Source organism: Phaethon lepturus, unplaced genomic scaffold (genome assembly GCF_000687285.1).
Source record: "Phaethon lepturus isolate BGI_N335 unplaced genomic scaffold, ASM68728v1 scaffold2522, whole genome shotgun sequence".
NCBI classification, from domain to species: Eukaryota; Metazoa; Chordata; class Aves; order Phaethontiformes; family Phaethontidae; genus Phaethon; species Phaethon lepturus.
The window spans coordinates 166,444-193,663 of record NW_010521134.1 but is presented as its reverse complement, the minus strand read 5'-3'; the positions used below and the strand labels follow the sequence as shown (position 1 = coordinate 193,663).

General features: G+C 37.6%; 1 protein-coding gene across 2 annotated transcripts in view; it reads right to left on the bottom strand.

The window, feature by feature from the left end:
* The window catches only part of SYT1 (synaptotagmin I), a 127,463-nt gene that overhangs the window by 54,927 nt on the left and 45,316 nt on the right, over window positions 1-27,220 (bottom strand). The window contains exons 3-5 of one of the 2 annotated variants that reach the window (XM_010281408.1): window positions 26,490-26,612; window positions 23,378-23,545; window positions 19,858-20,025 (exon numbers count right to left, since the gene is read on the bottom strand). In XM_010281408.1, coding sequence (XP_010279710.1) covers window positions 19,858-20,025; window positions 23,378-23,545; window positions 26,490-26,612 — 459 coding nt within the window. The remainder of the gene's footprint in view (window positions 1-19,857; window positions 20,026-23,377; window positions 23,546-26,489; window positions 26,613-27,220) is intronic. The other variant, XM_010281409.1, reaches the window with a different exon arrangement.

The window sequence follows — 27,220 nt, the reverse complement described above, 5'->3', positions numbered from 1 at the left end:
CAGGAATGATCAAATATATGACACAGCTTCTGCAGAAGGAACAGCTAAGTCGATTAGGGACTTATCTTAGGGACCTCTATCTGACCCAGGAGGGCTGTAATGATGTTATGGCCTTGCTCAAAAGAAGAGATCCTAATATCAGAATATTTACATTTTTAACTCATATCTAGAATAACATAATATGTCTTTCACAGCATGGACTGCACTTCTGTGGAAGGACTTACTATTCCTCCCTGTCTGCATATACTGTTATAAATCCCAGCATAGAGTCAGGTCACGGAAAGACATATTTCAGCCTTGCAGTTTGCATAGCCCATGCTCAGCTCTGACTGAACCCACAGTGGCGCGGTGATAGCAAAACATGCTCCTGTTCCCTTGACATTGGGATTTGGAAGTCCATATTGGCTAGGCTTACAGTGAAGTTGATCTATCACTTGCAGCTTGTTCAGAATGGAAGAAATCAATTGCTTATTGATTTGTGTTATCGTGATCACAGCTCACCCAGCTGCCCAGTATTCTCCCTGGACGCTGTTCTACTCCATGGTAGACTCGGTTTAAATTAGCCTGGTTGATTCATGGGGCTCTGAATAAGACTGAAACAGGGTATATTTGAAAGCTTGTTTTAGATCCGCATCTTAGAGACCTTTGTACTCACTTATCAACCACCATTCAATGGCCCTGACCTCACCCCTAGATTCACCAGGTGGAGCTTTGGTTGTAGCGGCACGGGAACTTGTATCCCCTGGTATTCCTCAGAAATGCACCTCACTGACAGAATATCTAAACACCTATTTTTGGAAGGTACTTTTAAATTAATACCATGCTTCTAATTGTTCCTTTCAGTGGATTTTTTTTTTTTTTTAAGCTTTCATTTATTTTGGTAATTTTGAGTCTTTTTTTTGTGTACTTCTGTTGAGACTAGAGTGTGTTTAGTAAGCATAAAATGGTGTTAGGATTGTTGTTTCTGATCTGAGTGCTTCAGCAGAGGCTGGAGAATTTACTTTACAAACACAGTTATTGCCACGGAGACCATCACCTCTCACCAGCCTTTCTCCATCTGTAATCATGTTATGCTTCTGTGCAAATACCGCAATTGTCTACACAGAAGAGTAATTTTATGAGAGCATTTAATGCATTTTTAGCCTCTTTTAATGTAATTTTAGCTGCAGGAAGCACAGAGAAGAAGCCAGCATCATATAAACAGCCAGTTTTCCATACATCACCAGCAAGCCATGGGAAATGGCAGCAGATGATGGGCTCATTCCAGTGAATAACTTGAAGAAAAATCATAGGTACCTCTTGAAATGCCTACAGAATGACATTTAGTACTTTTTTTGTTGTTATTAAAATACTTATTAACTCAATTTCTTCAATATATCTTCTACTTTTAACATTTTCTCTTTGCATGACTGCCACAAATTTTCTATTCCTAAGCTTTTTTTTTTTAAATTTTGAAATTGTAAAAATATTTGTCAGGCAAAATACTGCAAGTGGCAGCACTGCAATGAAGCAACAAAAAGCAATCACCTAGAGGTGTGGTTTGCAGGAGATAATTACAAACCCCTGCAAGGCTATGAGGTACAGATGAGTGCTTCTGGTATGGTGATTATCTCATGGAGGTGCCTTATTGTTATTATGAATTTCTTTCAGCCCTATGTATAAATAATTTATGTTAGTAAATTACTTTGATCTCTGATGGAAACTGTAAGTTAGTGTTAGAAATTTCCAACTGGGAGGTTCATAGACATTAACCTATCCATGTATAATGCCTAAACACCAATCAAAAGACTCTCTCCATCTAAGCAACTTCATAACTTCATTACATTTAAAGAGGATGCAATGGAGCAGAACGTAAATGACATAGTGCTGCTAACACTTCTTCAGCTTAGAAAAGGCTATTTGAAGTCCTGTTGAGAACCTGGACTTTTTAGAGGTGACTAAGTGGCTCCTGCTTGTCTCATGTTTCTTCTTGTATTTGTCAGTAAGTCATTTTTGCCTTGACAGTACACTCTCCTAATGAGCTACAGAGAAAAATGCTATTTATGCAGATTACTCTCATTTGCACTGCAGAATCTCTAACAGCAGTATCTGTCTTCTTAATATAAACATTCTGCACATTTTTGTGGAAGATATTATGAGAAAGTTGATGCTTGCAGCTCTCTTGGTAAAACAATACCAAAATAATGAGCCACAGCACCATATGCTTTTTCCTAATTGGATCTAAGACTCCAAAATAGTCATCAGAGGAAGGATATAAACACAGTGAGGTGGGTTTCCAACTTCAATACCAGGTTTTGATTGTGGATATTTGCATAAACCTGAGAGAAACACAGTAGGATGTGGTTTATTGGCGAAGAGTCAAAATACAATCTTCCACCAATCAATACTTACAATGGAAGCTCATAATGTTCACTGTATAGTTTTCACACCAACCAAAATGTTTTAAAACTCTGCAGAGAAAACAGGGACAGCATAAAGGTGGGCTGTAAGTGAAATTAGAGTCTTTTAAATTCAGGAAACCCAGGTAAACTGTAATGACAGAATCTCTAATCCCAATTCCCACATCTACGGGCTTCAGACAGTTTGGAGGCCATCGTATTCTGTCTATGCATGGAGATCTCAAATCCAACAGATTCCTTTTCTCAGCATGTAAACCATGAATACACAAAGCCACAAAGCTGTCGCAATAATACTAGTAACAGAATGACATGGATGCAGAAATGGATGACATGAACTGGCCACAACTTCAGTTAAGCCACCATAGCAAGTGGGCAGAATTAGTAACCTATACACATGGCTGTGATCTACAGCTGGGAAAATACTGCTCCTCCACACCCCTAGGACAAGTAGGGATCATACTGAGAAAAGGAAATACTGGTTTGTTTGGCTCCTTTTTTTTTTTTTTTTTTGCTTTAAACCTGAAATTTTATTGCCACAACAGCTGTCTTTAACATTGCCAGCTTCAAAGGCATTGCATTTTTGATAAATACATGGTTAAAGAACCAAGCAGAAATTTTCAAACCTGCAATAGGTATAATCAGGAAAGAAAGGATCTTTTTCGTTTATGCTTGCAAATCAGGGACCAGATAAGCCCACAGTATAAAGATGACTCTGTCACAGTTAGGCAAAGGAGTGGGAAGTGAGCAAGGAGCTCTTAAAACTCAGTTTGCGTAAATAGGCTAGGTGGTGCAGAAGGGAAAGATAAAGAAGAGCCGGAAAGAGAAAGAAAAGATGGAGCTAATGTGTCAACCCACTGTTATAGCACTTTTGGAGGCTGTCACATGAATATGCATGCACACCAGGTACCACTGTACCCCAAAGTCTATGAACTACTTTTGGGATAAAGTACTGAGAGCAGATAGGAGATGCAGAGCTCTCCCCAGCTTTTTCAATCAGAAGGTTGATTACAGAAGTAGCTATTTCAGACTTGCAAAATGTAAACTATAAACCCAGTCAATATAAACTTAAGGACTTAACAACTCAACCATTGATCTGACAAGCAGAATAATTCCTTTGCTCTCTAAAAGAATTTCATGCCCATGAATGGGGCAGCCATGCTCTTATACAGCCAGCAGTAAATAGGTGCTAAATGCCTCTGGAGAGAGGGAAGAACCTTCTTCATGACTGTATCTACTGCATTTTTGAAGAAAACAGTTTAAAACAGTAAAATATGAAAAGACAAGTGCCCTGAGTGTTTCCTTATTCATGGATCAGTCTTTATTTGCACGAATAACCCTCTTGCCTTACAAAATGGAAATACTAGTGTCTGATCAAAAGTCTCTCCTGTTTGCTGTTACTAACATTATTTCAGAAGTGTCTTCATAGGTCATACTCTCTTCAAATTTGCAAACTTGGCCATAAAGGGAAGCTGCTGTTAATGTACAGTGTTTGGTTACAAGCCACATAACAAGTAAATTAAGAAGCAAAGCAAAGTGAAATAGGTTACAGCAGGAGATCTAGGAAGAAACGGAGGGCTCTTGAGGCAAGGATCCAGAGGGATCATTTCGAATGCTGTAAAAAAAGGGACTAGCAGTGACAACAAGCTAAAGAAGAGATGGAAAGGAGACTGATGCTAGGTGATCAGAGAACAGGAATAGAAGCAAAGGTCCAAGAGGTAAGTTTTAAAAGGGAGAAATTTTAGGACAGACAGGGAACGATCTTTCAAATGAAGAGAATTTATTAAAGGTATCAGGAGGTGGTATCTGTAGGGATACAGTCATGGTATAAAGTAGGAGTGAGGAAGAGCCAAAAGAAATGGCTTAATTGCATATTCCTTGTGGCTCCTTGCCCTACTAGAGTCCTACTCTCTGACTCCTTTGTGATACAACTTCTGTATGCCAGCACTACTTTTTACCTTTGCTTAAAGGGAACAGACCTGGCAGGATCTTTCTGTGAAAATAAAAATCTACTTTTTTTTTCTTCTCCTCTGAACAGCACTACTTGACATAGAAATTCTTTACAAGTCTCTGTCTTCTTATTGCATTATATATATAGAAAGGTAGTAGATTGCATTTCTTTTAACTGCCCTAATTACGTAATATTCTCCAACACAATGGTAAATCGGACTGGAAAGCACGTTGGGCAATAATTTAATCCAGCCAATGTTATTAAAAAATTAAGAAGTCAGGTTTTATCAGCTTCCTCCTTTTAGTCCTCTTCATTACATTTTTTAACTGTTTAGAGAAAGCACTTCTATTACTGCTTTCTAAAAAGCAGAGGAAATGAAAAGAGAAAACACTGTTATTATTAGTAGAAAATGACACTTCACGGTCATCAGTTTAAAAGCATTACAATCAGCTGCCTCTTGCAAAATGAGAAACGCTGTGGCTGAAGGCACTTGAAATCAAAGATTAGCAGAAATGCACTCTCTGATTTCCAAACAAGAGACCATGCTACCAAACATACCAAGTTCTTAATTAAACAAGGAGAAAATGAATTCCTTAAATAAATGAGAAGGGGAGGAATGAATTAAAAGAAAGATATACGCTGGAACATCATAGCCTGGTTTTCTGTAACTCTTTGCCCACCTACAAATGCTTGCAGCTGGCTGCTCTGCTTTAACGATTGCATCTCGCTCTATTTTGCCACTTGGCTTCTCCTCAGCTCCTGCCTGATCATATTTCTAAATGTCACTCACGTTTATGCAGGCCATTGCACAAAACAAAATTAATTTAACTGAATGGCACATTAATATTATTACTTTTGACAGCATGGAAAACTTATTAACTATAGCATGTCACAAGGCTAGTCTTCTAGTGAGTAGCCTAAGTACAACATTGAAAGGAAATGTAATACATTTGAAAGATTTTTTTTTTGGCTTATCAGACACTGTGAGAAGTTGAATCACAAAGTTTTTCCATAATTATTAGACTGCTATATCTGCATTGCAGTCCCTCTATAGAAAGTCCTTGTCCTCCTGTGATACAGTAGAGGAAACCACAGTACAGGAAACCACAGTACAGTACCCTTGTTTGATTTGAAAATATGTCTTGTAGTAAGTATGGACACCATAATGCTTAGTTAATGTAGTTTCTGTTACCAAGAGTGTCTTAGTTTCCAAAAGTAATTGACTACAAAGCTTTAGAATATGGACTGGAATTACAGCATATATCCAAAAATATACAGGATTGGTAGACAGCAGAGAACTGTAAATAAGAATGAAATCAATTACCCATTTCTTACATGTGAGATGTGCCACTGTATTAAAAACCTGGCATGAAGAGAGTCCTTGCTATGACGACCATATATTACCAATTAATGAAAGACAGAACAAATAGATTAAACAAACCAGTAGGTGGGAATGATTGGCATGATGGAATGAGTAATCATCTATGGCTGCTGGTAAGTTCTGTTGAAATTCAACAGCCGCAGGGAAAGACTATCATCAGGTGAATTCAGTGCCTCCATTACTAGGAAGATAAATAGTACATTTCTATTTGTTCTGCAAGAACCACAAAGAGAAATTCAGTGGAATTTGTGGATTACCTTCATAGCCAGCTATCTTCTTCCCTTTCTTCTGTAACTACCAAGACAAAAAGATCTTGCACCTTGTACCAGTCCCAGCTACATTATAAATAAATGCTTCCTTTTGCAGTGACACTAGAACAGCCCGGTTCACTCAGCTCCTGCGGATATGTACTTCTTTCTCTCATCTCTCGTTTGCTGTAACACTAGTTCAGCCTTCATGTTCCTCCATAATATCCCCCAGCACTATTTCCAGCTCCCTCCCATGACCTCAATCACAAACCTCACAAAAAACAGCAGCCTCCTCCAAAATCTTCGAAACTGGCAATTAGGCAAGAGGCACTATGTGATGTTGTTGTTTTATAACTAGAAACTTGCTAGTTAGCTAAAGGCAGGCCAAACAGAACCGATGAGGACCAGGCACATGCTCAAGGGCCCTGAACAAGGCAAGAATCTGGGTATCTATCCTCTTTAAGGCATTGCTTTCCATTAAATTTACAGTAACCTTCTTACCACACTCCCCAGCTTCCAGGGCAGCACACAACACCATTCTGTGCCAAAACCAGTTTATGCCTTTATTTTCACAAGGCAACTCAGCCATACGGGCAGGTCAGGATTCTCACTGCGCTGCAGCCACAGCGATGACCCGGAAAGGGCTGCAGACCAGGGGAAGGCACAGCAAGCTGAAAAGGAACTGGATTTTCTAACGGGAAAATCAGCTGATGTAAGTTAACAGCTGATAGGTGAAGTCCGATAACAAGACAGTTTGCCACCTGTAATTTATCCAGATGAAGAAGCTGTATTTTCATGTGTTTCACCCAAGTGAATGTCATCTTTTATTTCCATCCACTGCTTCTGTGCTATAAGCACAGGCAGGATTTGAAACCCCTTTCTGTATCATTGCACTTCATCTGGAAAATTTTCTTACATCAAAACTGCCTAAAAATATGAGATGGGGTAAATGATATGCAGCTGGAAAAGAGGCAAGCTGAAAAGCCTCGGAAAATCTCAGAGCCAATCTTGTTCTAGTTCTTCCTAGTTTCAGGGAATTCAGAAATATGCAAAATACTCTCTCAGATAATTTCAATATTTGTGTCTTTGGTTCCAGTTGAAATGAAGAAACTAATACATGCCTCCTTCTACAACACCTTGCATTATAAGTTTTAAGTTCAGCTCATCAAATATTTGTGCTCAGTTCAAGAATGAGTTCCCTCTAATTAGTGCTATGTATTCAAATCTATTGACTTACCCTTACCAGGCTCATATCTACTTCTTAAACTAAGCATTCAAAAATATATTTTTATGAAACTGATGAAAGATATTCAAGCTTTTGGATAAATACATACTGGCAAAACTCTCTTTTATTACTCCACTTCCCCTGGCTATTTAACTTTGAAAAATCTCTTAACACATTCTTTAGGAAGACAAGACAGCTCATCAAAGGTCATCATAGCAATCAGTACCACACACTGAATTTCATTAATCTCTTCAGTAAAAAGAAAGAGGTCACTGCAGTCATCTATAAAAATCTAGGAAAGAAGATTGCACTTACCATGAGATCCCTGGCTCAATGATGTTCATTTTTAATAAATCTTAGACCACAAGGGAAATTCCAGAAGACTGGAACAGTGCTAATGTTATGCCCATCTTACTTAAAAAAAGGCCAAATGGGATGAAGGCAGTATCTATCAGCCATTTGCCTTTTATCAAACCCAGATGAAACAAAGGAAGAACTCATAAAAGTTGACACTACTGTTGATTTAAAGGATATGAAATATAATGAATGTGAAGTCACATGGTTTTATGGAAAATAGATCTTTTCAACTAAAAGCAGATTATAAATTTAGTTGATGAAGGAAACATACAAAAAAAATTTTGTTCTGTTCAAGGCCTACTGCTGTTTTTATAGATGTGGAAGACATTTCTGCTGATAAAGTAAGCAGGTGATACAAAAATTATTATAATCGTATATAATAATGCAACAGGTTGGTCAGAGAGAAAGTGCTAAATCACTTAGCTGTAACCAGTCACACAGAGTACATTTTCATACAGCCAAAAGCAAAAATTCTACATCCTAAGACAAAGAACTCAAGATTCTTTCTAAGTATCTACTGAATCAGGAAATACATCTTACATCTTACAAATCCTCCTGCTGAGGATTTAGGGTCATAAGCTACAGACCATGAACTGCTAGTGTAATGCTGTGCAAAACATTCAACGGTAGAAGTGAGCAGAAGTAGCTGGTGACTTTGCCTGTCTGGCAAAGACATAAAGTATACTGCACACAGTTCTTGTGTACATGTATTTTTTTTAAGATGCTGAAAACTACAAAGAAGGTAAAAAGTCACAACTCTTACTGGAAAAATGGAGAAAAAGCCTGATCATGAAAAACATAAAATATTAATTTCTGCAGCTTTCTGAAAAGAGAATTCGAAATGACTTGATTACAGTGCATAGGTTTTGTAGAGAACAGGAAGCATCATGTATTAAATGTCTTGAATCTATTGAAGAAGAGCATAACAAGAATCAGTGACTTGGAGTAGAATCCAGTAACACCCAAATAACAAATACGCACACATTTTTAAGAGAGAGACAGAGTAACTGCTGAAGCTATAAGGGATATGTTATTTTCTTCATCTACTGATGTCTTAGAATCAGTAACTTGGAAACTCTCTGTGTTTGAAGATCCTCTAAGAGTTTTCCAGTGGAGGTGTAAGGCTGCCTATAACGAATGCTTGTCTACTGTCAGCAGCCTTCTCTTTGTATCCTTTGTCAGTAAGGTCTCACGCAGAATTTTCCGGTGGAATTTCCACAAAATTCTCATTAGATGATATTAAAATGTGCCATGGAGACTTGGTTTTGGTGAACTTCCACTAAAAACATGCAGGATAATGCTGAAAGTCAGGATACCATGAAGAAATCTGAGCTTTTGGAGTTTGCCGTCTACAGCCATGTAGCCATGACAAAATGCCATGGGCTAAGAATCAGATGTTGTCTAGCTCCTTGCTCCAAAACCAAGCAAAGTCTAACTTTCAAGCTCGTACAGGCATTTCCCTGTGCCACCTCCCTCCCAAACTGGCCAGAGGGAACACTACTATCTCCTGGATGCTGCCTGCTTCCTAGATGGTGTTTTATTATGGAGGTTCTTTAAAATGTTTCTTGAAGATCTACAGGTCTCCCAGATTTAGGGCAGACAACATCTTAATTTAGAAAAATACCCAATTTGATAGGAAATAGTAGCCTTCCTAAACAAAATTAAGGTTTTTTAAATGGAAGACTTTTTTGCAGCAAGAAGATTTTAATGTGAGCTAGTCTAGGCTCAATGAAAATAGAATAGATCAGATTTAAAGACCTGTCATCCTCAGTGAGTTGCAAGAGCTCATATAGAGGTGCCTTCTGGCAACAAACCCAAGGAATCAATGAACAGGTGGGCTAAAAAGTTTAAGGAGAATGTTTATACACAAGATATTCACGGCTTTGTATGTAGTGATTGTGCTTGAAGGCTGACTAACAGCTAGCTTTCATGATAGGGAACATAAAACCAGGAAAGTTTCAGAGCCTTAAATTCTTACATAATGTGACTGGTGTTTGTGCTCGCAGGAACTTATGTCAATTGTAGGACTCTAAAGCTGAAATCCAAGCAGGAAGCCAATATTCTCAAGTCATTCTGGAACATATGATTGCTGCAGCAAATCTAGTAGAGCTTAGTTAAAATCTGTTCTCATTCACAATTATCATGTATCAGAAAATACTAATTTTTGGATTTTGTGTTTTTTAATAATAAAAGTTGTAACTGTCAATACACTGAATGTGTATGTTTTTCCTTTAGGCCGATGGATAAAACCAAAAGCGTACAGTTCTTCATTAAGAAATCAACTAGTAGTTTAGTATCACAGACAGACATTCTGAAGAAATAATAATGTCTTTTAAGAGATTTTAAATGATTTAATTATTTCAAGGGTATGCAGAAAAGTATGATTCTATATCTAGAGAAACATCATCATTTGCTATAGCAAATTGCAATGAGACAAATTGGTTCTCATTGTAAAAAATGTGGATGGGGAAGCATGCACACATTTGGATGGCACATAAAGTTATAAGTGGGCTTTTTTGGAGGGCTTTGACGTATTGTCATATACAAGTTAATGTTTAAGAGTGATAGAAAAAGAAAATGCAGGGGTGAAAAAATACTATGACAAGAAAGAAATCGGGTCACAGAGATGCACTGTGGAAGAACGGCAGGTCTTACTTTGTGTCACATATTTGTAATAGTTGTATCTATTTTCTGTACAATAAGTACAGGCAAAAAAATTACAGTAATCAAAATTAATTCAAATGACCCACATCTCCTGGAAAACTTGCCTGCTCTAAAACATCATAGAAAATTAATGTTTGGCCTGACTGATTAATGTGAAAGTCTGAATGGGTAAAAACATTTTAAGCATAATCCACCCCTATCTAATTCTGGTCTGGGAATTAACAGGCAGGAGATGTCAGCTGCAGACCTCAGGGCACTCACATGAAAATGAGCTGCTGCCAGTTTTGAAACCTGAGCTCTACTCATCAACAGAGATCCTCCTGTTAATTTTCAGAGTTACTGAAGAAAACATGGAAAAACAAAAGTAAAACAACTGTATTCCAGCCAAACCTGTAGCTCAAGATTACCAGAAGTAATTTAAGTAGCTCCTAAAATTGGTTGAGGATCTAATGGGAAGCTCAGGCACTGCCTACCCACTGCCATCCATACCACTGAGAGGCTGCAGTGCCATGTTCTATGCCGCTGGCATCAAAAGCAAGTTATAAACCCCACATAACGGTGATCATCCAGGGAATGACCTAGGTTAGAATTTTATGTCAAGGTCTCTGTCTAAGAAGAAGCGATTTGAAGACAAGGTCAGCCACAAGTGGAAAAAGGCAGTTGGAAGGGTTCCCAAATTTAGTTGCTGTTACCAGTGACAGCAGAAGTAGCGATAACTCCTAATTCTGTTCTATTGTAGGTGAATGCGTCCAGCCGATCAAGCAACAATAACATACCACTTCGAACTCTCTTTCTCACTGCTAGTTTGGAAACTTCTACTTTTGACACAATTTCTATAATTGTATTTGCAGACATAATGCTCAAGGAAAATATCTTGGCCTCCATGTCACTGGATTCAGTTTCAGGTATTTCTTTTCATCTAGTGCGTGGCCAGCAAGAATCACATACAGACAATATCTGGGTCCAAAAGGAGATCAGAAACGATTTTTATCTGTGCACTGATGATCATAGCTCAAAGTGAGTTGTGTTCTGCTCTGAGGAGACAGCACGAGTAGTAATTCTGTGGCAATGACCATATTCAAGCCCTCCACAGATAAAAATCCTACTCTGAAAACTCTGCTAGTGGAAAGGACAGAACAACTACAGTACCCCTCCATCTACCTAGGGAACCATTCAAGCAACCATCTGAAACAAAAAGTCCAAGTTAATGCAATTAAAGGCCTCTCACAAAACTATTAAAGTCTGCACAAAAGCCTCCATCACCCAAGATGCATCATGAAAGACAGATATATTTCTGCTGCATAGTCAGGTCTCTGACTGATACGCACACATACACACTGAGTGAGAACATAGTGAGAAGAGAGGAGGTGGACTGATTCACAGAAGTTTGATCTCTGGTCAACATAGATACTAAAAAGCAACAGCAGCTTTAGACTGGAAGCTAAGAAGTGTAACTCAATTATTGACTGACTCACTCAGGTGTATACAATGATGGTAGAAGTTAAAAAAAAAGAAAAAAACTACAAGAATAAGAAACCGATAGATCAGTCAACATTTTATGATTTTTTCCCTTTGTGGTGCCAGTGCTATGAAAGTCTGGAGAGACAGAGAGAGAGAGAGGAGAAATGGTTTGATCTTTAGACAGTGGCATCATTTGTGGAGTAAAATTCCTCACTATTGGAATTCCAGATGACAGAGAGGTTAAAAAAATTTTAAGAGTACAGCGCCCAACATTATGAATGTTCATGCTCAGATAAGGTACAGAAAAGCATTTACATCTGTCTTATTAATCTCTTTAAATCTTATGTATCATGTAGAGTTACCTATGAACATCCAAGAATAATAATAATTGCTTTGATCTGTGTGATTGAAAGTGGAAGACTAGCCATAATCAGCCCTTCAAAAAGAACTGTGTGTATGTTGTAGACTGAACGATCTTAAAACCTGGAAATGTCAGTTCTCCATTAACCTGCAGGGGAAGAATGCATAAAATGCAGAAACAGATATTCTATGGAAAGTTTTTTTTCTTCGAGTTATTATTTTGTACAACAGCATCCTGCCCAGACTGAATCAGACATGAACAAGAGTAAAATGCTATGCTATTCCAAAGCTTTTTGGAATCTAGTGTAAATCATCATGTCCTGAGTGTTTCTCTATTTGTGATGATAACAATCACAGAGTAAGCTGGAGAAGGCCACAGAAAAGAAAGAGGAAAGAAGTACAGAGTTGATTGCACTGAAACCATCCAGCTGCATCACCTCTAACACACCAACAACACATCAGCCAATGTGAGGAATTTATTTGGCCTTTGGTGGAAGGCTGAGTTTCAGGATACAATCAAACACGTAACTGTAGGAATGGGTTATTGCTGTCTATGCTCCATTCAGCCCAGAAATAAGACCTGGTAATACATCCTAAATTCATGTACTCTACCTCTTAAAATATTAGCATAAAAACAATAAAAGCCTAGTATAACTGAACTGAAAATACAGTATTATGCTCTAGATTCTAACTGTGATTTCTCTAAAATAAGGGCATTTGGTGCTAATTCCTGTCACAGGTACAACGCAAAGTGCTTCAAATGCCAGTTAAGCTCGTTGTTGAACTAAACTGAAACACAAAAGGCTCTGGAAAGAGGTTAAATGGTTACTATGGTAATCCCTGACATGGACTAAATTGGTGTTTAAGAGCTGACAGAGGAAAAAAATAAGGAATATGGCCAATCCCTTTCTTTCTCAGACCACTATTCCTAAATCTTTGTCTTTAACCTTTTAAAAAATACATTTTTCTCTGATGCTTCTGGAAACCAAGCTCTTTTAGTTCTCCATGGAGTGGGCACAACAAAGTGAGGAGACTGGAATGGCATAGTACGCCTCAACTTTTTTGTGGAAAAGCTGTCATCTTCTTTGTGAGAACTGCTCTTTCCTTGTGACTGTTAAAATGCTGGTCTCTGTTCTGAAGCTCCTTCTAATGACAGTTACAGATTATTTTGATACAGCCATCTTAAAGCTTCCCTTAGCTCCTGATCCTGGTTTGTAACAGCAATCAGATAACAATTTTTGTCACTGATGGTTTGCAAAGGGAGGAGAGAAAGGGAAATAAGGTATTACCCTGGACTACTGCAAAACTTCTGCCTAGAATCCCGGTGAGAAATGCAATTTCTGCCTCTGGATAATGCATTCCCTGATGCTGGTAGTCAGAAAAATAAGTAAGTACATAAAAGTCCAGGTGGAGAACAATGCAGGAAAATTTCATATATAGCATGTTCTGTGTCCCTTTCACACCAAACAGCTGGTTCTGCCTATGCCTGTGCAATCCCTCCAAGATTATGGAGTTTTATAACTGTGAGTACTCCACAATTATGGCTGAATTCCCTGGAATTCCTTCTGCACCTTTCAAAACATCTCTTTGTAGTGTAGCTTTAGCGCTTTCTACTTGGAATATACTTCAAACCATGCAAATGACCGATACATCAGCTACCTGAATGAATAGCTTGCAGGTACGTGGAGAGTACTTCCAGCATCTAAGTGATATAAATTCTTCTTAAGACTTTTTAAGACGAACTCTAAGGTGATTTTGATCCCTCTCAGCATCTTTCTCAAAAGCCTATAACAACACCATTCAGAACATTGCTTTCTAAATGCCACTGTATGTTTAACATCAAAGTCCAGTGCTTTTGAACGCTGTGGCTGGTCTGGTCTCTCTCCTCTATTAAGCATTTTAAAATATCCCATACTTGACCAACAAAACCCCACACAATAACATCAGGTGGGGAATTGTTCACTATTCCTTCCTTTGGCCTTGTAACGTTCTACAAGGTCTTTAGGAATATGCCTTGTCTAGAATCAACTTTAATATAATTATTATTATTTTGTGTATGGATCATTAGATGCTTAGCGCCAAGTGTAGGATCTGCTTTGTCAGCACAGTTTAACCTCAAGATGCCCTTCCACGCTTGAAAGTCAAATGGTAGTAAGTATTTTTTTGACAAATAAGCAATACAAGTTTTTCTGATCTCAGAATGAATACTGTCCAGAAACAGAAGGTCCCCAGCAGAGCCTGAATTTAACACTATCACTGAACTTCTCCTTCTTGTCTACTGTCCTCTGTATTTGAATTTAGCATCTGTAAAGCCAGACAACCTGAGTCAAGACAAGTTTCCTTTTGATTTCAAGTAAGCCAATTACATTATTTTTGTTATAACACAAGAATGCCTCTGACCTCCTAAGGTAGGTATCTCTCCCACAGAGGGAGTTAAGGTAAAGAATACTCAGCAAAGGTATATAGTGGTATTGTCAGCAGTTTGAGTATGAAAGGCGAGAAAAGAAATACATAATTCTAATAGCCTGAAACAGTACCGTAACTGCTCTGAGTCATATAATTTTACCTTTAAAATCACAACATTTCAACATCTTCAATTTCAAGATGAAAAACAACTAATTAGCTGCTGAAGAACTTCAAGTCAGGCTTGCTTATTCTCAAACTTAAGAACCTCTGCTTCGTTTCCTGTCTCACTATCAAATTCAGTTCCTTTGCAGGACAGATGCTTCACTTACAATCTTGAACATGCATTCAACATTGTGCATTGAATGTATGTAACTCTGCCACAAAACCTGAAAATTAAAACCCCCTTAGATTTAATATTTTAAAGTTTTAATTGGGTGTAAGAAGAAGTGAACTTGAGAAAACTTGAACACTACGCAAAAAACATAGTGATCCAATATAATATGCAGCTTAATAAAGGAGACCTCACATTTTAAAATTTGTCTGACACTCTGACAGCACCTCCATAGGGATAATGATACTTTCTTTTGCAAAGCACTGTGCTATCTGCAAAGCTATATAAGAACTGTGTTACTATTAGAGATGGGAAAAGCCTATTAGATCATCTGTCCACCTCTGATATAAGAGAAAACGACAGTGATTTGCTGCTGTGATTTGACAGTGACATTTGTAAAAATGTCCCTTCCTCTCAACTCTCTGTAAGTTTCCGTGCTGAGGATTCAATAAGCTAGATGGCTAACTTTGTCAGTCTCCAACTTCTATGAAGCATACCGAAGCACGTACCCATTTCAGGCCCACTTTTCCATCTCCTTCCTTCAACTTCTATTTTTTGAAGAGGATGGAAAGAACGATCCTCATGAATAGCACGTGTCAAGCTTCACAGAACTGGTCTTTGTTGGTTGGGTGTCTTGTTCCATCCATCATGTAACCTGTCCATGGTGGGTGCCTGATATTGCATAGAGTCTTATGTGATGGCAGTCATAAGAGGTCTGCAGAACTCTTGGTGGTATATACCGGCAGATTGAAGATCCTTGCCTCATGGGATAAGGCTCTACTTCTCCACTGCTTCCAAGGGAAAGAATTTTTTCTGCTCTTTCCTATATTCCCTAAAATTTCTCAGAATGTTTGCTGCAACAGGTTTTCAATTTAAGTGCCAACATAACAAAATGTCTGGAGGGAAATCAGTTGAAGTATTCAGAAGATGACTCTCAGTATGATTCACACTGCTGTGAGCAAAGAAGACGTCTGTCTGGCCTTCTGTACAGGAGTGATAACAGATATTGGATGCAATGTGTACTCAGATAAAGTTAATGGCAGTGACATCTGGTAGATGACACAGAGGGCCAAACTCCTATCATCTGTTTTTTAACATTCTGTGCCCAAACCATTATATGTCAGGCTTGGTAAAAGTGAATAATCTTTCAGTATCTACCACTCCTCCCTCCCATGCTCTCAGTCATATGAGACTGAAGGACTGCTAGATAAATCACCTCCGTATATTCACAAGGACAGCAAAACTAAAAGCAGTCAGGGAAAAGGGATCCAAGGTACGCAGCTCATTAGCAGTGGCCTCCCCAATATTTAGCAGTCATTGTACAGGCTCGTACATTCCCAAAGCACTCTCACAGTCATCACAAATGCTTACATAAAGCCTTGTACCTTCAAAGTGCTTCGCGAACATAAATATATTAATAAGACCTTTCCCAGAAGAGAATGCAGTGTCAGATAGATGCCATTCAAATGGCTGGGCTGTGAGAGGTAGACCTTCAAATACTTAATTAAACCTTCATCCTCTGCCATCAACTTCAAGCCCATTTAGAAAAAAAAGATGGAAAGTACAGTGGAGCTTTATGAGCAAAAAGAAGAATAACTGCTTGTAAAATTATTTTGCCCTCTATGGTTGCAGTGTTAATTAAATTGTATATCCTGTGATGTGCATCTACTGAATTTGACATAAAATGTAATAAAAATAAGTTTTTTATACTCAGTTTGACTCATGCCACCTAGATGGTTCTTTCAAAATGACTGGTGGCAATTTTTCACTGATGTGCTTTGGTATACATCGTGTTTAGGGGTCATAATTAAAACATTAAGGCTAGTTTCTCACCTGCTATTTAATTGCAAACATATTTAGAATTCTAGTTAGCACTAGATTGTTAAAAACTGAAAAACTGACCTAAGTGCTGTCAGGGCAAAAAAGGAAACAAAACCATGCCACTCTTCAATTATTGCAGACCACATACAGATGTGCTTTTCAAGGACAAATTCATTACACAATTATAACATGCAGAATAGTCTACAAAAGATTTTTTGGTAGTAATAGAATTACATTTGTCACACATTTTTTAATGAAATTCAGTTGCTTAAGTTTTAATTTGTTTTTTATCATGTTTTCCTACAATTAGTAAGGCAGACCACCAGATCAGATTCATGATCACTACCGAGACAAGCACGTGTCTGTTACTACGCATCTGGCATAGGTAAATCATGTTCGCCTTTGCATGTGCAGTACTGTATTTACTAATTCTGAAGCCAGGGTACTGCTTGGTTGCAGCTGTACGTGCTATGAATGCTCAACGTCTGCTGTGTCAGCTGATAGCAGGTTTATGGCGACCAGACCTCTCCTACCTCTCTTTGTACCCTACTTATTATCTCCAAAAGTCTACTAGAATTTGTATGGCAACTTTGCCGCTGAGCAGAGGCCGGAATATCAAAAATGGTGAGGTACTTGGCAGTAGTCAAATGTGGAAATATGAATGACATTTCCTGGGAAACACAGCTCCCAAACCACTGACAATTGTAACTCTCTTGGTTCTTGGTACGGATTTTTTTCCAAATTGGGCTAAGCAATTCTTTGAATTAGGCTCAACACATACATGACACAAGTTGAGGTTCCATAACAGAGCAAAAATAAGTGAAGACCTTTTGTATTAAATACACTTGACAGACCTGCATCCTGAGTAACTGGTTTCTGTGGGGTCACTTTTCATTTGTACAGTAAACTCAGGAACTGTTGTAGGAAATAATACATATTTCTACAACTAATAGGTAGAAAACTAAGATTAACACAGTCTCCAACTAACCTAAGTTATGATAATTTTAATATTTATTGGATATATTGGATATTTTGTATGCTTATGAGCACAGAAATGCAAAAATGGAACAGGAGACCTCCTGTATTATGAAAAAATATTTAAGGAGTTCGTGCAAGCACAGTTTTTCAGGATGTTTTCATAGGATGATATTGCTTAGCTTCTTATAAATAAAACCACCACACATCAGTAGCAGCTTCAAAAAGGCCCTATCAAAAAAATTTACAAAAATGACAGTGTTGTTTCTGTATAAATAGTACCAGAAATGTGAAGAAAGGTAAGGGCAGAGGCTCAAACAGGAACTAAAGAAAGCTAGTTTTTTCTATTTAACATGACTCTCATGCAAATGTATTTGCATAGACAAATGACAAACACATGCAAAAATATGTATCTGTCACTTCACTTGGGCTCTGAAAGCACAAATAAGGTACAACCCAGGTTTTGTACTTACTGCAAACTATTCGAAGTTCTTGTAATACTCTTCTAATACCCAAATACTTTAAGAATTTTTTTTTTTAATTACCTTCTTTTATTGTAATAAGAAATCCTTTCCAAGTTAGAATGCATTTTTGGAAGTAGCTCACACTACGTTTTAAGCAACTTTAACATTGCTTTGTACTAGCAGGATATGAACTTTATGAAGCAGCCAAGGGACTGAGTCAGGTCTCACTGTGGACGTGAGCTAGAAAACTCAAGAGGCAATGTTCTATGCCACAAGACATATGAAACCTCCCACTAATCTATGTCGTGCTGTCACCTGTATATGGGGATATCATTGTTTATGTTCTAAAAGGCTGAGGTTATAATAAAATGTGAAGATTCAATTCCTCTTTGTGCAATATTTGGCTTCTTTTACGCATTTTGCAACAGAGGAATGTGAAATACTTTGATATCACACACAATAGTGCAGTAAAAGTCTGGTTGGATACTTAATGAAGTTCAGAAGGATTAATATACTCTGATTTCACATTTCTGATTTTCCAGTGTGCTGAGGCTTTAAAGGAACGGGGCCCTTGAACTGCAAACTTCCTTTTTCTCTTTTTTTCGTTTTCATTTTTAGCTCTAAGAGTGGAAGAAAAATGCCCCATATAGCATGGATATCACTGTCACATGCAATAAGAGAGCCCTGCAAATGCTGTCACTATGCAACAATGCCATGTAGAATAGTCTCAGTGTAGCAGTGGCTTTCAAATCAATAAGCAGACATCTGAAAATACAGTCTTTAAAAACAAACACTCAAAAAAGCAAGACCGACATCAACCATTTTTGAAAATCTGAGAAGGTTGCATGGCTCAGCATCTACTGAATTTTACACAACTTGTAGTCTAAATCCAATATTCAAGTTTTCGTCACTTGCATTTAGGAAAGATTTCATACAGAGATTGTCCCTTTAATTACAGAAACGAAAGTTTGAATCCAAAGCAGCTTATTAGCTAAATTAGACAATGAAGAACCCAGACTCAGATTCCTTCTTCTCCCATCAAAGAACTAAAACATGCAGTACACTCTGACTGTTATGAGTCGGCAGATATTACCTAGCAATTCAAAGGAAAAATAATGTAAAACTGAGTACAAAATGGTCTTATAATAAGCAAAAAGGTGGATGTGCCAGTAGGAACAACCGCACAGGATCCACAATTTAGTGATGAAGTATTTCCAAAAAGTGTCTTGTGTACATGTAGGACTATACCTACTAAATAATGAAACTACAGGATGTTGACACAGAGAGGAAACTAAAAAAGGTGATTAATATTTCAGCAAGATGCTGTTCCAAGGTCTTTGTCAAATGAATAATTCTAATTAATGGATATTATTGCATGGTAGTTCAATAACACTGTAAGGTATTTAAATGAAAACCTACCATTATCTTCATGCACAATAAGATGCCTTGAGATGCAAACATTGAGAATGATTAGGGCCACAAAGGAGCCTAAACGCACACCACTCATAATTCAAATGAAAATTCTATGTATCCAAACTGCATCAATTCAAGAAAAAGTAAAACTTATGAAAACTTTCTTAATATGTTGCATGAAGTATCAAAAAGATTGAAAATAGGATTAGGAAAGGAGCATGTACCATTCAATGAGTATTGGAAAAGATGCTTATCAAAAATTTATCAGGCGAAGTAAGTCTGAGAAATGCTGATAACAGATGGGAGCTGTCTCGGCAAAAATAATGTTGCTAGTTCGACTGTTTCTCTAGCTGAGGATAAAAGTGTCCTGGGGAAAAAGAAAAAAAAAGTCTGATTTTTCTTACCTCTTCCTTCTCTGCACTTTGCAAGTCCCTCCACTCCTCAGTGACGTGACCAAAGTCCACTGTGTTCATTGCAACCTTATATTCCCCGATGATATCATGTTTGGAGAAACGATCAAAGTCATAAACTGCCATCACTAGAGTCTTTCCACCCAGCTCAGAATATGGCACCTGCAAAGAAGAGAAAATGACAAACTCCATGTCTGAGACAATAAAGATCAGTCCACTGCAATGCAAATCTATTTCTTTGGTTTATCAGCTGTCATCTCAGGTAAATTGAACTGCAGAGAAAATTATGAGGTGTATTTGTTTCATAGTCACCAAACGCAGTATTTTTTGAGACCAGGCTCTGGCACTCAATAGAACAATGTGGCAGCTCACTCATCACTCCCTGGGTTTTTCTCATTCTACTTCAAATCATTTTGTGGGTGATGAAACCGAACCAGGAAGCCCAATTATTTGCACTGAAGACACATGAACTTTCAACACAATGGTGTCTTTTCCTCAATAAATCAACTGTCATCACTCAGAAATGGGTAGCTCCCAGACTGAAACAGAACTGGCTTACTGTATCTGACACAAAATAATTAGACACTAAATAGTTCTTTTACAGTACCACTACCTATTACTTACCAAGGCATATTTTTCATTATTATACCTTTCACACTGTAGACACTGAGGTGCTTTCTAAGACACAGTGTACAGCTAGAAATTGTGGTGGCAGAAGGCCAAGTTCTGACTAATTCTCCAGCTGTTCTGATGTGTTTCAGACAGATGCTGTGGGTTAGGATGCTTATGAGTCACATTTTTAATATTCAGATGAAGATGTGCAGTTCAGGTAAGCTACACTCGAGCGGCTGCCTGGAGAAGTTTGATTTAGGAATTGTTTGGACTTACATTGAACACTTGGTCAATTTGAATATATTCTGCAAGTATAAATGGTTTCCATGGGCTTCAGTAAATACTTCTCTATTAATTGTCTATATAAAAAGAGAAATGAAAGTGTGGCATTATCATTGGCCTTGCTAACCTCTCTATGATCTGGTCTGTCTAAACCCTAGGACTGTTGTCTTTTGTTACCGTTTGGCTTCAACTTGCTTTTTAAAATACTTACTAATAACATGAGTAGTTTTCCTTTTTCATAACATGGTGTATATGTTTAAAAGAAGCTTTTTAGGTTGAGAGCTAGCCCAGCTTCCATTACGGAGTACAATAGTTTCAGTGGGGACAGGGTTGTGTATTGTAGTAGATATTATAGGGAAATCTATTTTGGTTCTGTAAATTATTTGTAGCTTCTAAAAAGCTATTGAAGGCAAATGTATGTGGAAGGCAAAATTCTAAATAATTTCACTTTTTTTTTTACGCAGCCTCAAAAACAGAAGAGGAATGTTCTAAAATTTCTTTCTCCATCAGTTTACTATACCTCTTAATGGATCCTGGTAATTTGGAATGCATGAAAAGACTATCATTATTTATGTTTTTTATCATTAACTTGAAATCAGTAAAGCTTATTTTAGACACCTTGCTTTCTAAAGAAGATCTAGTGGCAGTGCTTCCTCCATGTATTACCTCCAAAGTAGCCTCAGCCTCCAGCTTTGTTCAGGATTACCAAGGAAGTCCTCAACTCATGGAGGATTGCTCCCTCTCCCTGCTTGTACTCTGCTCAGAGATACCCAGCCTCTTAAATGCAGGTGAGACCTTGCCAGAAGGACATGTATAGGAGTGTTTTCCGGCACAGACATGTGACTTCTCTAGACATGAACCCTCTTCCCACTTTGGGCCTGAGAAGGAACACCTCCCTCTGACAGACTGGTGTAGTCCAGCTAGCATTTCTCAGTTCTCTTTTGGCAGCGCAGTGTGGTTATACAATTCAGCCAGCAGAAGCCTGATGGACACCTTCAACCTGGAATGGCACCATGGATGTTTGGGAAACAGAAATGAAAAGGGGAATAACACAGGGAACCACCCAAATAAGAGAAGGAATGAAGTTCATGGCTCAAAATGCAATACAGCAGAAACATAACCCATCTCATCCCCATTAGCCCTTTTTTGGGAGGAAGGCAGGCAGCTCACAGCTGTGTCCTGGGAGAAGGTAACAAAACGGGTTTGGGCTGCCTGGTGGGCAGCTCTGCCAAAGAGAGATGAGAAGGATATCAACAGAAGCTGTGCACCACCTGAAGCAGGTCACAGAAGTAAGGCTCTGCCCAAGTAAATGAGATATTGTCAGTAGTTCCCACAGAAGTAATTTATTAGAGATGCAGCACTAGTTAAATGGTTGCTTATCTTTTTCACTGTAGTCCCCAGAACAATGATAGTACTTGGCATGCCCCGTTGGTTTTCTCTTGGGTACCACAGTATCCAGGGGATGATCAGTAGCATATTGGGATGCACTTAAACACTCTGACAGGTCTTGCATGGAAAGCAAACTTGCTTCTGGAGAATAAAATTTGAATATTAAAGATGTCCCTTAAAACAAGTGGACATTATAGCCCAGGAGTGGATGATCTGATTTATAACTTGTGCCTTCATCTTAGATAACAGCATTATTGGTTCTTTCTTTTCTTTTGTGAGCTGCATGGGAATCTGTAATTTATAACTCTGTTTTCTTTTAAATACTCTCTTAGGAAAGCTCAAGAAAAAAATAACTCCCCACAAAAGATTATTTTTATGAACATCTTCAAGGGAAAAAACAAGCTTATGTATGCCGTAGTAGTTGTGGCCTCCAGGGATATCTTTCTCATTGAATGATTACATAGCCTGAGTCTTTCAGTGTTCCTGTTTTCAATCTGTAGCTGTCATTATAAAATTAGGCATAGAGAGAAAGGCCTGAAGTAACAGCAGAAGAATATATATTAGGAGAAGCCCTGTGAAACATGCTCTATAGTATTCTTTTATTGTATGTAACTGGGGTTTAGGTATGGCTACAGTTTTAGAAAAACACTATTGATAGATGCTATTGGAATGACTTAAATATTGCAATGTAAAGCTTAGCTACATTTATTTAATTCATGTGTTATTAAACCTGGGACATGATTTCTTTTCATATGTAGAGTAGCATGGCAAAAAATTGCTATGACAAAGTCTAGCAAGATTAATCTGCCATATTGTCCTTCATCCATTTACCTTACTTGAATTTGAATTTATTTTTGATGGGAAAAGAAATGATATACTGAAATTCATAAATAAGACTGCAAAGATATTTAAAGAAAATGCTGGTCTAGTGAAATTTTCCTGACATTTGTCAAAGTGTCACTGTTTTCTGACTTTCTTGTAAGTTTTAACCAGCCATAAAATATGGATCAGATGATTGTCATACAGCAGGATAACTGAAGTGCCTTTTACATCTACTGAGGTCTGACCCTATGTTATACCATTTTCAACATAAGATTGAATATCATGGGTTTCTATAACATGAAAAATCACCATGATGCAGTTACCAGTTAACTAAGACATCTAACTTTGTAGCCAAGCATGAAATATATAGTGGTTAAATAAAAAAGTTTCAATAATTATAAAAAAATACCTTGAATGTAAATTGCTCATTGAAAACAGGGTTAAGTGTCTTTCTGTGGACTTTTGTCTCGTATTTCTTCTTCTTATCAGGAAGCAGGAAAACTTTCACATAGGGATCAGATGTGCCACCCATATCTAACGCAGGCAGCTCAGCTGCTTGAATAATCCCAACCAGAAGCTGAAAGGAGAGAAAAAGAGCAGAATGAAATTTCAAATAGATATTTATTTAAAAACTGTAGCAGAGAAATACACATGCAGACTCTATTTCTGGTCTATGAAAAACTATTCCCCCCCTTCAGGGAAGGCAAATGAAGCAACACTATAGACTTTAGAAAACCAATTATGGCAGATGCAGACTGTACAATGGCTGTTTTTAAGCAGAAAAGAGGTTTTCAAAGGGCAGCTGATTACAGCTAAGTACAGACTTCATCTTTTTAAAGACTGCAATCAAATAACTTTCAATTGCTCTCTCCTCTTGTGCATTATTTTTCTGTGCTGGGCACCATGAATAGAAATCACATTATTAAACAATCAAGAATGTCTAATTTTGACTACAAAATTTGTATTCTAAATCCCCAGCATGTAACCTTTCCCCCAACCAAACACAAAAAGGTGATATATCAAATGCAAAACCTCAGGCAGAGCTTTATTGAAAACAAATGGATCTTGCAGTCTTCCTTGTATTTAAATTCTCTTGCTATATATGCAAATGGGTTTAGGTAGTAAACTAAGGACAGCATTTTCAAAAAATACACCATGAAAGCTAATCTTTGGTAACTAAATCCTAATAACAATTCATAATCTCATTGCAAAACAGAAAAATTAGTTGCTTAAATCTCTTATACACTTCTAAAAATAATACTGAAGCACATTTGAAACTTTTAAATGCCTTGGCCATTTTTGAAGTGTTATAAATTAAGGGTTATGTTATGTTATGTTATGTTATGTTATGTTATGTTATGTTATCTAGACATCTCAGCCTGTATTAGGCCTCATCAGCATAATGGAGTTGATAGAAAGAAAATGTTTTTAATCTTGTTTCATAGACACAGACTAAGGTAAACATTCACCTGACTCTTCAAAGTCAATCTGGAGACAAGATATTAAGAACCGAGAATGAAATCTGAGAATATTTTCTTCTAAGTCAGTGCTTCAGTCACAATGTATTTGCTTCTCTCATGGATGAATTGTTTAAAATTGGAAACAGAAGCTCTAACAACTGGAATACTGAACAATGGAGTTAAACCAGGAAAGAAGCTTCTGGCTTCTGAAGGATTCCTCAAAATTGGACTTACTTTTACCAGTTTTAAATTCACAGAATGGCCTACATGCTTTCCCATCTACAGGACTCTTAAGCTCCATGAAACATTTTCCTTTAGCTGTAAGAAACACTTTTCCTTTTCTGTCTCATTCTTATTCTAGATGCATAACAGTTCATAAATACATGGATAGGCTCAGGATCTACAACAAGTCTTTCACATCAAAGAGTGAAAAACAAGTCTATGACTTTAGTTAACAGAGTGGAAAAGCAATTCAATTCCCATTTAAAATTTGTCTCTCTAAAACTGAGGCATCGGGCTCTGGAGAGTACATCGGTCATCTTGTCTCCATTCTTAACCCTGTGCAATATATTAGCCAGATTATTGGGCTGTAGTTTCATGCCACTGCGCTATACTAACCTAACTGAATCCCCCCTTCTACTCTTTTATATCACCTATCCTCTGACAAATTCCAAGCTGCAACATAGTTTAGAGTAGCAAAATAAAATAGGAATCCACAACTTATATAATTTATTACTCTGAGAGTTGAGGAAAAGCTCCTTTAACCACAGGTTCTTTAAAGGCTTCAGAATTCTTTTTGTTTCTTGCATTGAAAAACAAGCATTGCAGTCAGAAGATAGTTGAAAAGACAGGGAAATATTATGTATTATGCCAGGTCATAGCTATGTGTAGATACCCTGCTGCTGACAGAAAATTTGTTCTTAATTTCTATTATTTCCTTTGTCTTGCAACAAGTAAGTGTACTGCGTTCCATGAACAGCATCAAATAAAGAATCTGAATGTGGAAATAAATCACAAGTACGTGTGGAAGTCAGTTTAGATGAAGAATAGGAATTAACAGGGTTTCCCTAAGTAGAGAAGAATGATATGGTTTTGACTGAAGTTGTCAAAAAATGAAATGCAGAATATGTATTCTCAAGTTCACTAAAAGACAGGCAGTAGAAGTGAAGTACTCAGATGTGTTGGTGTACTTAGGTCCAAAGTTAAGCACAGTGAGTTTTAATGTGAGGCTGCGCACTGGTGAAATTGGCAAAAGTGATCCCAACCACAGCAAGACGCCAAGGAGGGGAATGAAATATGAGCTAGTTCAGGATGTGGCCAGACCTGTTAAGTAGGTCGATTGTAGATCTACATCACATTACGGTGTGTATTCCTACTGAAAACTTGGGTAAGTATGCCAAAGTTTGGTCTTACCAGCTTCAGAGTAGGATACTGAAGGAGTATCAGTCCTTGACTGTAGAGAATCTTCCTGTCCAACTTCCCCTTTTTTTGGGGACAGACCTTTTTATTTGAACTTTTTTTCCAAACTAAAATTTTCTTGGCTAGTAGGTGTACTTTCATGGAGGGCAACAGAACCTGACACAGCTAGTTAATAAGGCAAAATGCACGGTCGATGAAGTGAGAGAAAGCTACTCCCGGCAATCTTATCAACTTGCTAAAAGACCCACAATGAATCAACTTACTTTTATGTCCCTCTCTTTTGCTTCCCATCTTTTGTTTGCTTACATTTTAAATTCATGAAGGCTGAAGCTATCTTTTACCGTCTGCATGCAGACTCCATAATATAATGTGGGTTGACATTGATTGGTGATGCCTTAATATAAGTTATTAATAACCATTAGATAAAACTGTGTCTTCAGTTTTGATTAAAGGTGTAATATAAACTCCGAGTACATTGAACCACTTTAGTAGTACCTCTGTCATGAATCTTCAGTCTTGCTTTCTCCCTTTACTCCATGCAAGCAGTAAGGATTTCAGAAATACCTACTGTAACTAAATGTATTACTTCATTCTCCCCTTGCACACACAGAAATGAAATATTACAGGTTGGTTGTTTCAAACCTGATTGTTCTGGAAGTCATAATCCAAAGAATATTGGATTTTCCCTAGTTTCTCCACTTCTTTGGGTTCTTCTTTCTCTTCCCCATCAGTCAGCCCCGTCTCAGCATCATCATCCTTAAGAGCCTAGAAAGAAGGAATGTAATATATATAAATAAGGCAAACTCTTAAGCACCAGTTTAAAATAGACACTCTCCTCAAATCTATTTTAAAGCCATTAAAAGCAAGCATGACAGCAGAAATCCAAATATGCAGTTTAGATATGTATTTATATCATTTAGGTTGCTCAAGAAGATGTTATAAATCAGCAAGCAAGCAATGGAAGTAGGAAGAAAGCTTCTTGGGCTATTACAAGCAACGATTGTTATAAAACCTGAAAGTAGAAACAAAATATCAACTTGATATAAAAAAATTCTTCTGGGCTCACACTGGCTGTTATAGAGGCACGAGGAGGCAAACATGCTATTAAATAAGCAAGTCACACATCCATTCAACTTAAGAATATCTTGGCAATGTCAAACCTGTTTGTGCATGCTGTGAAGTGTTTGCAATTGGCAACACGTTTCTGTAGGATTACTATGATAAAGAGCATGTGCTGTGGATGAGTTCTTCCTACAATCATATGCCAAACATTCTTCATGTTTATTTAGAATGAATATGGAAGCAAAGTTTTCACCATGCCATCAGCAAATGCATGTTTCTCGTTTTCCCTCCCTCCCGAGACCAATTTCCTT